The sequence below is a fragment of the Anomalospiza imberbis genome, chromosome 5 (genome assembly GCF_031753505.1).
Source record: "Anomalospiza imberbis isolate Cuckoo-Finch-1a 21T00152 chromosome 5, ASM3175350v1, whole genome shotgun sequence".
Lineage (NCBI taxonomy): Eukaryota > Metazoa > Chordata > Aves > Passeriformes > Viduidae > Anomalospiza > Anomalospiza imberbis.
This window is the reverse complement of record NC_089685.1, coordinates 56,458,844-56,471,184: the sequence shown is the minus strand read 5'-3', so window position 1 is coordinate 56,471,184 and position 12,341 is coordinate 56,458,844. Positions and strand designations below refer to the sequence as shown.

At 37.6% G+C, this 12,341-nt stretch overlaps 1 protein-coding gene across 7 annotated transcripts in view; it reads right to left on the bottom strand.

Moving 5' to 3' along the window:
- PARPBP (PARP1 binding protein) overlaps positions 1–12,263 on the bottom strand; it is a 49,248-nt gene extending 36,985 nt beyond the window's left edge. For 5 of the 7 annotated variants that reach the window (XM_068190971.1, XM_068190969.1, XM_068190972.1 and 2 more), the window contains exons 1-5: positions 12,189–12,263; positions 10,717–11,240; positions 3,494–3,721; positions 2,495–2,602; positions 856–1,026 (exon numbers count right to left, since the gene is read on the bottom strand). In XM_068190971.1, the coding sequence (XP_068047072.1) occupies positions 856–1,026; positions 2,495–2,602; positions 3,494–3,721; positions 10,717–10,866 (657 nt within the window). In that variant the 5' untranslated portion in view covers positions 10,867–11,240; positions 12,189–12,263. Of the gene's footprint in view, positions 1–855; positions 1,027–2,494; positions 2,603–3,493; positions 3,722–10,716; positions 11,241–11,724; positions 11,906–12,188 lie in introns of those variants that run through there. The other 2 variants (XM_068190970.1, XM_068190974.1) reach the window with 2 other exon arrangements.
- Between the last annotated feature and the right edge of the window lie 78 nt (positions 12,264–12,341).

Genomic DNA, 12,341 nt, shown 5'->3' with positions numbered 1-12,341 from the left:
TACACACAACTTTTAATTTCAGAATACAGAGCTAAATCATAAAGCTCTTAGGGCTGGAAAGAGAAAAACTGGAATTATTCCAGCACAGAAAGTAAACCTGCTAGTATTCTTGTCTTTGTGCTAAAGATTTCCTGTGGCTCAAGTACACAATTCATAGGACTTTGCCCTCTCAACGGAAAGTACTCTTATTTTCAGAATTTCTACAAGACACAGATGCCAGAAAAGAGGACTTCTTCACACAGTAGAGAAGTTTCCCCTCTGATAACTGTGAAGAAGACATGGTAAATCCAGTTCAAACACATACAGTTTTTTATACAACATTAAATTAGGAGCATTAGGAGCTAAAATAATTAAACCTGGAACCAGGATTTCACAGCTTTTCCATATTTATTCAGCCATAAAAGTTTGAGAAAGCAGCTGCTTCAGTGACTACATACCCATACTGTTTTTAACTCAGACTGCTGCTGTCTGCACTGAGGTAACACTGCATGCAAAATTTAACTACTATTTTAAGTATGAGGGTCTACAGTGGTTCTTTGGAGAAAGAATTCTTATTTACCTAATTTCAACTATTTTTGAGATGGCTCTGTGCTGGCAACAACTACTCCAAGATCCCATTTTGGAACTCTTTAGATACACACAGAAACTATTTTTCTGTCCACCTTGAGATCCCACGACCAAACAAGCAACCATTTCTCCCCACAGAATCTATTGTCTTTTTAGCTTTAAAACCATTTTCATGGTGGTATTTGACACTGCTTGCAAACATCAGTGTTGCACATAAAGCCACATTCTCTGTTTAGAGATCTACTTTATTGGCCCTGACTTCCAGGAAGATTCATTTGACACACATACCAGAAAAATGGACATTTTTTTCTCCTGTGAGGCATGTTTCAAGTTAGTGAAGGCTTCTCTACCAAGTCCTCTGTCAGGAACATTCAGAATATGAGCCAATGCCAGATCATCCTTAGAATTCACCAAAAGGCTTAAATATGAACAAACAAACTTCTTTGCCTGGATTGTCACCTGCATGAGAAAGCATCACACAAATGGGTCAATCCCACTGCTATAAATTATGTTCCATTTTATTTTAAAGTTAATTAGACCTGTAGTTTTTGGAAGAGTAAGAATTCTCCTTCCATCATTTCAAAATGCTACTTTATGCATGAGGATTCTGGAAGTCTTGATGAAAACAAACATTATAAATAAGTTAGAATTGCATATATGGTACTTGAATATTCACAAGGTGTTTGAGGGTTATTAAAACTGGTTATAAATTTCTGTTTAGAAATCTCCCTGCAGACATCCCTTTTCTATCTCAAAGCAAATACTAGCATCATTAAAACTTGTAAGAATTTGCCATTAACTTCAAAAATACTAAGATTTTAAACTATTTGCCAACTCTGCCAGAGATTCAGTAATTTTTTCTTTTGGCTTCCAGGGGATTTCAATCAAAGGAACTCCATTGCCTGAGTTTGGACATAAATTGTGACCCAGCCCCACCCACATAACCAATATAGAACGTTGTAATTGCTAATATTGCAGCACTGTTCTAGACCCTGTGAGAACAACAGCCCCAGAACAGAAGAATTTGCAGTTTTGTTGCAAGCAAAGAAAAAAAAAATAATCAACGAAAGAGGCCATTAACAGAAGAACATATAACAAGAACATTTATACCTGCCATGGAATATCTTCTCATTCCACAGTACATATACTACAAAATTTTGTTACAAAATCAAACATGTACATGTTTGTACAGTCCTCAGAGGAGGAAAAAAGAGCAAAGACAGTCCTCAGAGGAGGAAAAAAGAACAAAGAATATTTTTATTGTACAAGTCAAAGCAGCAAGAAAGCCATTGTGGGAGTGGTAGAAGTGCTGTTTAGGGGACAACCTCAGTTCAGAAAATAATTTCTTGTCCAGAAATATTTTGAGTTACATCCAAAGACTGATTTGAAACTGACACTTATTATGACAAAAGCAAGTTTGGAAATGACTAAAGCTCCAGCATTTCAAGCACTGCTAGAAAGTACCCAGAGATCCTTATTTTGGTGGTTGAAAGGGTAAAGGGAGAGAGTCCTCAAGTCCTCTATTGGGACAGCCAAACCTTGTTTGCTTTGCTACAGCTACCACCACAGTGGCTATTCAGATTTCTTCCATATGTAAGGGACTACAGGCTAATAAAATGAAAACAAAGGAGATTACTTCATTTATTTAATGCACAGTCAAAACAATGTTAGAGTGATGGTGTATTTGTAGAAAAATTTGTTCTACATTAAGTGCCTGCCATTCTGGACTGTCCTCCAGAATATAAAGTTCAGCACACAGCCCCATACACCCCTACATTACACTCGAGTGATACAGAGTTTGGATATGCAGGTGTTTTGTTTTTTTTAACCCAGCCACATCTGAATAACAATCACTGGAAAATAAAACTGTTATATTTCATCTTTTCAATAGACACAGAACACTACAAGCGACAAAAATAATTTTTACCTTAATATTCTCCTGACTCTGTCTGCTGATTTGTGTAGGAGTAGAAAGAAGAGAACCATTATTTTCTTGTGCATTCATTACACCAGAAATAAATTCCAACAGTTGAACCTTTAATAAAAAGATCATAATAAACTTAAATATGAAGATGACTAGAAAGCAAAAGTGGGTTTAAAACCTGGTGTAAACCTATCTCTCTGTCACTTTGCTAGTGTTTGAGGTTAGCACAGCCCTTACAACCTACTTTTAGTTTTAGTCTTTATAAGTACAACCGTTCTAGTAAAGAAATGAAGTGCAAGATTAAAATTAACTTAGAAATTATCTCAAACAGTTATGTTATACATTGGCACTAAAAACCACTGCTTACATTTTGGAGAACATTTAACATGTTATGCCAAGTTCAGGAAGAGCTCATTAACCCACCTAAGTTCTCTATCTTCCCCACGAAAAGCAGGAGGAAAAGAAAAACACAGAAAAACAAGAAAAAAAGCAAGAGGAAAAAAAAAAACAAACAAGAGACCTGCAATAAACTTTAACAGAGCTGTGGCTGAACTGGAACTTCTGAAAAATGAAACCTAACATGCAAAAACATACATTATACAGAAGTTTTGTTTAAAGAGCATGGTGTTTTCAAAATGGTAATCATTCAAAATATACTGGCTGCACATCAACATACAACCAAAACTCCATGACATGTTAATTACTAAGCTTTGCTCCAGTTTTATCAAATCTCTGCAGTTTATCTCTCATTCCAATTTATGGCAAGGAGTCATTTATTCATAGAAGAATTGTGGGACCTCACTATCCAGCAGGACAACAGAGAAATAATTTTTGAGTGAATTTAAAATCTCTTTACAAAATTTAGTAATTTAAACTCAAGGACTTCCCCAAAGTTGTGAATAACCCAGAGCTCCTGTGTATACTTAGAAGGGTCATAAATCCATGAATGGAACCAAAAATATGTTAAAACAATGTAAGAGGTCAAACAAACATAATACTTACAGGGGATATGCTTTCATCTTCAGCTAAAAGTCCAAGACCAGAGCACTTCTGATATATGTCTATTAAATCTAACATATTGCTTCTTGCTAAAAAGGCATGATAGGCTTTTTTCACATCAGCATAATTTTCAGGTTCTTTCATGTTTTCATACAATCCCAGTTTGTCATGTAACAAATAGTTCCATGTTTCCAACACATCACTGAGTGATACTGTGAAGTCTCCATGGTGCTAACAGAATGAAAAAAAACCAAAATATGTTTCATATTCAGCATGGTTTTGAAAATAAATTTAAAAGAAATTGCAAATATATAAACAAATATATATTTTTAAATCTATTATAATTTAAATTGATCAGAAACAAAGTCTTACTTATAGCTTTGCAATTATAGTTGAGTTTTGTTATATTCTGTCAGTATTTGTTCCTGATCTTTAAAATACCAGGCATGTATATTAAAGTTCACTCATGAGAAAATACAGCGAATGTTGCAGGACTACTTCTTGCATAAAGTTCTTTATTTGCAGAAATAGTTTTCAGCATGGCAGGCATTTACATCCCAAAGGCAGTAAATATGGCTCTCTTACTTTGTTTCAAGCAGTAAACTGGAAAAGCACACATCAGCTAAAAAAAGGAGCTTTTCTTCCTTGTGTTAATACAGTTATACTTTATCATAACATTGACAGTGTTGCTACACAGTTCTAATAAATACATTAAAGCCATGCACATCCCTCTGTAACTACTATAATTAACATAAACTATACACTGTAGACTATATTCTCCTGGTGAAAATGATCATATTTTGTTCCACGTGCCCTCTGCCTTCTCCTCCAACCACTTGCTCTTAGCATCTTCTCTTTCACAACTTGTCCTCCTCATTTTTGTCCACATACTGCTCTTTAAACTGAGTACCAGTTCCCAGCTCCTGATGGTAAACTTTTGTCCACACTACTGGTATCTAAAGCACCCCCCAAGCTGTGGCAGCAAAAAAAGGTGGTTTTCACCATGTAACGTGAGATAAATGCACTCTGACCAAGTAACAAGCCTTGCTTTGCACTGTCCATAAGGGCAGATGGCTCCTGTCTATAGCAAAGGTTTAATTCTATTTCATAACATTTCCACATTAAGCAAATTAATTATTTATAAACACCATTAGCAATAGAACACATGAAATAAGAAAACATGAGAAATTCTAATAATTTACATTGTTCCAGCCCAAATGATCCATCCTTTGTGTTCTAACATATTTAGTACACTAGACCTCATTAAATACACAACTCCAAAATCCTGAAAGTCTACTATTTTGGTATTGTCTAGGTGAAGAACAAGGAGTGAAAATTAAAGAACACTCACACATATTAGCTTCAGAGCACTTTTCTGCCTTCTACTTTGTGCATGGGTTATGATAAATCATGAACTCACATATTATTCCACATATCACCAGAATGTTAAAACTGCATGCGTGTTTTCTGAAAAGCACCTGATTTTCATTTCAGCCCCTCAAAAAATTAAACACATTATCATATTATAACCGAATTTAAACAGATCAAAGCAGCAGTAGACGGGAATAAAATGTTATTTTCTCACTTTATTTTGAATCAAAATCCTTCAGGAGTACCAAGTTAAAGTATAACTTCATAAGATATCTTATAAATCAAAACATTTCCTCACCAGATCAAGGGCCTGCAGAGATTAGCAAAGTTTATGTTAGTGCTGCAAAAATATTTTAAATCCAAATACTGCATTCCAGATATTAACCTTTGTGATCAGACATTCACTGTGATGGCGTACTCCATTACTTGCACAGTCAGTTTGTCAAGTCTCTGGTTTTGAAATTAATTTTAAAAATACTGTGGTGGTTTGCAGTAAGCATTTGTCAACTGGCTAATAGCTTAAGGAAGTTCAAAAAGTCCCATGCCTTCATTCTATTATAGGCAGAACAAGTATTTCATTTCATAGGAATAGAACCAATAAGGTATTACAAAGCATCTTCACTTCCTGGTAATACAGCATATTAAGTTACCTGGGGACTCTGGTTTTAGAATGTATGAAATCCAGTAGCAACATTTCATGCTTAAAGACATCATCTTTTACTGTTTTGTAGGTATTGTAACTTTTCTAGTGCTAAGTATACAGCAAATCAATTTCTATTTTGACAGCAAATTGTTTTAAAAACCAGAAAGTTGTGCCTTTCATCAAAATGTTTGCTTCCACCTTCCCCAAACAAAGGCTCATCAATCCTTTTAGGAGTATGTGTGCAAAAGACTGCTGTGCTTAAGCACCACCTCTGTGTTGGGTCTATTCTTTCCAGGCATACTCCTAGACTGCAGCATTGTTTTCTGTTTTTGTCCTTGAGTTGGGCAATTCTGCACTCTTGCCACCTCTAGCCCTGCTCAGCCTTCATTGCTTCCCTACACTCTTCACACAACAGAGGAGCTCCCGAACTGTGGTACAAAAAGCACATCAGGGTAGGAAAAAGCAGAATTTTTAGTAAGTTTCCTATCACGGTGACAGTGCTGTGCACAGGCTGAGAAACTGGTTCATGTGAGTACAAGCACATGGACATTGGAGAGCTGTGAGGTTGCAAAACACAGAAGCAGTGAAGTTGCAGGCTGAAAGCCCAAGCTCAGAGAAAGTACAATATTATAAAATAATAATAAATAAAATGACAATGGCATGGGCACTGAACATTTTTTTTTTTTGTGGGTGAAGGAGAACGTTGAGGGACAAAGTACCAGGGCCCAAGAGAGTAGATGCTCTGCTTAAGGATTAGTAGAGAGCTGTTGTACATAGGGGACAGTAGAACAGTAGCTGCAACAGCAGAACCACAGAATAGGCAAAGCAAGAACTGTACTTCCCCAAACAACAAACCAGTACTTTCTAAAGCCAAACCTATCAATTATAGTGGTAATAAAAACAAAAGACTGAAAGTTTAGAGCCCTCCTGGTTAGAAACAAAAGAAGCTATAAAAAATACCACACATCCTTGCTTCCTCTTCTACCTCTCAAAACAGACACCTGTAATACTATGGAGAGAGGGGTGGAAGGGAGAAGAAAGTCCTATTGATAAGCTAGGAAAGATGCATCAAGACTTAATTGGCAAGAGTTTTAACACTGTTAAAACAACCTCAGTTGTTAAGCAAAACAAACACAGGAAACTAACTTACAGTTACGATTTGATTACACAGGGTATGGGAAAGACAGTAGAACAGCCTCAATATATACTTTTCTTTAAAAAAATATCCAGGGAAATATTTATTACTCCAAAATCTTTTTCTAAAGGAAAGCCTGTCCCTTGTAGAGAAGGCTCCTCAGCATTGGTGAGACCACATTTAAGTACTGTATCCAGTTCTGGGCTCCTCAGTACAAGGGAGACACAGAGACACACTGGAGAAGAGTGCAACAAAGGTCACGTATCACCCACAGACATCATTAAGGGACAGGAGCACCTCACATATGAGGAAAGGCTGAGAAAGCTGTGGCTGTTTGTCGCCGTAGAGCAGGACGGTAACAAGAAGACTCCAAGTCAAAGGCAAAGAGAATGAACTCCGATTTATTTCAAATGCACCACTCTATCTATAGGGAACATTGTAAAGACTAATTTCATTGGTCTTAGAGTAAAAACATCTCACACCATTGGTGCACTCTGAATGACGCACAGTGGCAGAACATATCTATAAACAATGTGAACAACAAGAGAGATAAAGTATTATTTACATTCTTTCCCAACTGTCTCCCAGGTTCTTGCCTGGTTAGAAAACCCTCTCTTTTTCTCTCTGACTGAACTGAGAATATCCACAGCTGTTTAGTCTGGAGAAAAGAATGCACAGGGAATATCTCCTCAATGCATACAAATATCTGAAGGGAGGATGCAAAGAGGATGGAGCCAGGAGCTTTCCTAAGATGCCCAGTGGTAGGAGCAGAGGCAATGGGCACAAACTGAAACACACACAGAAGGTTCCCTCTGAACATCAGGAAACACCTTTTTACTCTGAGGATGCCTGAGTACTGGCACAGGCTGTTCAGGGAGGTTATGGAGTCTCCATCCTCAGAAACAATTTGAAAGACAACTGGACAGGTGCTCTGTTTGAGGGAGGCTGGATAAGATGACCTCGAGTTCCCCTCCAACCCTTCTGTGATTCTGTGAAAAATTAATCATGCTAAAGAACAGCCAAGACAATCTCTCTTAATAGCATCATTACAACATGTTACAAGCAGCACATCACATAAAATTGCTACAAAGTTAGGAGTATCTCATTACCAAAAGGGAGACAGAACAGTTTAAGGGAGTAACACTGTAAAGCTCCACATTTTTCTTCATTTGCCAACATGGAAACAGGACAATTTGGGAAATCATTTCAAGAAATAAAGATACTAAACAGAACATAATATTCTCCAGTCAGCATACAAAATGCACTCATGGAAGCACAGAACAGAAATAAACCATACACCAAAACTGCTTCTATATAAAATCAGAAATATACAGACACAAATTTCTAAAGGGAAGATAATTTCTAAAATCAACAAATAAGCAGTTTCTCTTCCAGTATCAAAGTTCTCATTCTAGAAGAGATTTCCAACACATTTAAGTCCGGCAACTTAAACTCGCAGATTCTGGAAAATAATTGGTTTATACACTTCAGTTTCCCATCCCACTGGCTAAAACAGCCATAGTCTGAAAATGACAGGTGATTATTTGACCAAATAACTCATCTTCTACCCCTGATGATCCACAGGTATAAACAGTCAACTTAAAGCAATTACCCTCAGCTGAACTTCATCTTGAAAACTGTTCTTACTATTTCATACCTTGAGGAAGGATCTCCTTGAAAATATTCCTAGATTTTAGATCTATACTAATCAACTAGGTGAAAGGTATTTGCTTCAATCACAGACTTTATGCCACTTGGTTTTATGCCACATGGCTAAAACCCAAAGTATTTTCAGAGGAATTCAGAGCATAGGTTTGTTTTTCTTTTCTTTCATCCCTGCTGTTGGATCAGGGTTTATCACACTTTTTGCTACCCTTATTCTGGTGAAATTTAAGATTAATAGATTATGAAGCTTTTAAACTTTCCTAGAGTTCTCCTAAAAGCTTTGTTATTTTTCATTTCCACTTTGGATACAGGTACCAGTTAAAACACCAAATCCATTAAAACTGTCCAAGCTCCTAAAGGAAGAGAAGTGTATTTTGGTTGTTTGTGATAGGTTGGATGTGTTGGCTTTTTCCCAATATAGCCACTCAATAGCCTGTTAATGAAATTATTTTTATTGCAGTAATTGACTTTATCAAAATAGATATTTTGATAAATATCTTTATTCTACATGCTAACAATTCAAAATTATTGTATTTAAAAGAGATACCTAACAAGGGACATGCCTACAACTGTAATACCCTGCATCTTAGTTTGAAGTTTCAGTGCTGAACAAAATAAACCAGACAGATTTTGCTTTAAGACTGAACTTCAAAATGGATACCATCTAAAGAAATTGTGCTTCAGAGGCAGCACATGCAGATGCTAAAATAATTTTAATCCACATATGCAAGCCAAGGTTTGTCTTATTAGACCAACTAGAAAAAACAAATCAGGTTTTTGAAAACTTGTTCTTTCTTCAGATCTGAAGGAGAAGCTAAACATTTCAAAATTAAATTAGTTGAAAATAACTGCTATAATTTTTGTCAGACCATCTCTAAAAGAAAAGATATTTATGGAAGAGAGGAATATTATCTGGAAGAGGGAAAAAAAAAAGATAAAGTAAAATAAACTAATTACCTCTAGTGGAAGAAAAAACCTATTGTAAGGAAAACAGGGAGCAATGAACCATAACCTTTTCATGTCTGTAAGTTTTGGCATACAGCAGAACAACACATTTTAGTTCCCAGAGCTGGCTTTGGAAAACTCTTTGCAGTTTTCCCTTGAGAATCACAACAAACATGACAAACAGCTATCACCTCCACATGTAGTTTTGCATTAATGTCTTTTATCAGTTTTCCAATAGTTAATTTTGGTGCATACTGATGTTCTCATTTTAACCTACACAGGTATTGTGAGGACACCAGGCTCCTGGCTGGAATATATTACATTCCAAGAAGTACCAATGTAGTATCTTGCCATTCTAGTATCCTTACTGTAACGTTTCCAACTGTGGGGGATGACTTAACCAGTTTTATACTTAATGTTTAGACAAGAGATACCCCCAGGCTGCACATTTTAGACTACACAGTTTTTTTTCTGATGCACAAACTGAAGTTTTCTGTTTGTTTGGGTTTTTTATTGGCTTAGGGATTTCACTGTGATGTGGTTCTGCTGTTTCTGGTATGTTTGTTGATTCAGTACATTTGTTTTGGTTTTCTTACACTAAAGCTTTGTACTACACATTTGACTTACTACGCAACACTTGAGTAAATCTTCCAAAACCAGTCAGTATTGTTTCCATCAATAATTAGATTAACGAACTTAAAAAGGTATCTTTAGGCTATTTAAACAAGTATTGTAATAGTTCTCCTTAGATGAGACACAGGCAAAGGCCTGTTTATATATTGCAACTGTTTCTGGTATGTTTCAGACATCACACACCTCTGACAAGCCATAGGCGTCTTTCAGAGACACTTGAGGGTTATTCCTCCTTTTCAACATTTGACAGACACTTCATGTACACACACAAAGAAAGCCATAAAACTCCGACTGGCACTGGGTACGCACTCACAACTTACAGGTACATATAGGTCTTCACCTGACCAGTGTCAGGAAAAGCAGCAGCCAGGAATGGACTGTGGCAAGTACAACTCACACAAACTACACCTAATCAGTTTTGTAATCATCTTCTTCACACGTCATTCAGAAGTCTTTTTGGAGCACTCAGAAAAAAAAAAAATGCACCCCAAATGCCATAGTTCTCCCACACCAATTTACAGCACAAAAGAAACATTGGATGGAAATAAACAGAAGTGACACAGTCAGTAGAAATACACTAGTGTTTAAAGTTTGGAACTCAAATATACATATAAAGCACTTCCATCCTTCCTTTTTCTAAACCCTGCTTCAACAGTGCACTTAATCATATTAATTTTCTTGCCTTGCTGCATTTGGCCCTCAGACGCACCTTGTTCTAACAGCAAAGAGATGACCAAAAAGTCATTTCAGGTTGGTGCCTAAGCACTAAGTGCAGCCAGAGAACCAAGTCTGAGGTGTGCCAAGTACCAAGAACATACTGAAAAGAACACTAACCTGTTTATTGACTTCAGCCATGGACAGTTGTAACGCCATCAACATGCAGTCTGCTCCACATACAGTAGTCCTTTCAGAGTTGGAAAATAAAGGCCATTGTCTTCTGAAACACTTGACTAAGTGTAAAATTTTTTGCTGAAAAGTAATCATTGTCCAGACTGGAAGATAGATATAATCAAGAGAAAAACAATTAACTATGCCAGAGGCATATGCAGGTCTTCACCTCCCAAAAAGCTGTGCAAATCCTGTTGTATCTTCTTAAAGACCAAGCTCCTAGAATAAACTCTTCCAATTAAACCAGACTTGCCTCACTGTGACAGAGCAACTATGAAAATAAGGGGTTAAAAGCGCTTAAGTATGTCACGCCTTCACAAAGCCCTTACTTTCCTTGTACATTATTCCAACATAAAGGAATGCTATCACAAATATGACAGTCTTTGTCTCCAAAAGAAGCTGCAGAGTGTCTTCAGTACTTTCTGCATTCACTATACAGTCAGATGAATGTCTGTGAGAGTGTTTTAAACCTGGAAAAAAAGATATTTAATATTTCTAAGAGTTACTAACACAGACAACTCTAAACAATTTTGTTGCCGATTGCAATGAGTCATCTATGTTTTTTTAAATTTTTGTGTAGGAACGTCGATTTTCATCCTGGAGAAGACATTGTTTCCGTGATACCTTGACTTAGTTCACTGAAAATGAAGCAAGATACTACTAGAAACACTTCTTACACTGTGGATTGCGAGGATTATGTGCACGTGGTAAAATTCAATCCATTTGACAGAGGAGATTCAAGTTCCCTCATTGCTTATGGTGGCAACAATTATGTGGTTGTTGGGACTTGCAGATTTCAGGTTAGTCTGTGTTACTGTTGTTTTTGTTCGATGCCCCTGAAACTGACAGATAGTCCTTCCCCTTTTTTTTAAATTTGGATTTTTTTTTTTAATTCTATAAGGCATTATCTTCTCTGGCAATTATTGGGCTACTTCATGCTTTAGTCTCCCTCACCTTCTTGCATTTGTCAAGACAAGGTACATGACAATGTAGTACAAATTTGCCTTTAAACTTGTTCTTCTCTGAAACAAAGTTCCCTAACACTGTAAGGACAGTACAGGAGCAATACCCATCCCATTTGCTTCCAGAAGACAAAACTCGACCTTTGACCATTTCCCATACAGCTGAGGCAGAGCCCACAGCGCGTTTGGTTTTCGGTTATTGGCACGACTGTAAAAAACGAGGAAGTGTGGGCAAGGGACAGGGAGGACAGGAGACGTGGGGAAACGAGCACGAGTGCAACAGCAACTCCTCACTCTGCAAAGCGCTTGAAGGGGACAAGCCGCTTGATAAGGTGAACGTCACACGCGGGTCACAGAGGATGGAACAGGTGCGCTGCAGGTCAGCGTGGGGCAGAGTAAAACCTCTCCGGAGGCTTTACTTTCTCCCCACCCTGCGAGCTTTCCGAGGGACCATACCTGTCGCTCCCAGCGGAACAGCCCGAACAAGCCAAAACCCCTGCGGAGCCGCCCCTAACACCCAGAAGCCGGAATTGGCATTGCCATCGCGGCCGGTCCCGGAGCGCTGCCGCCGCCGCTGCGGCGGGCCGGGCCGGGGCGCGGCCGCGTTCA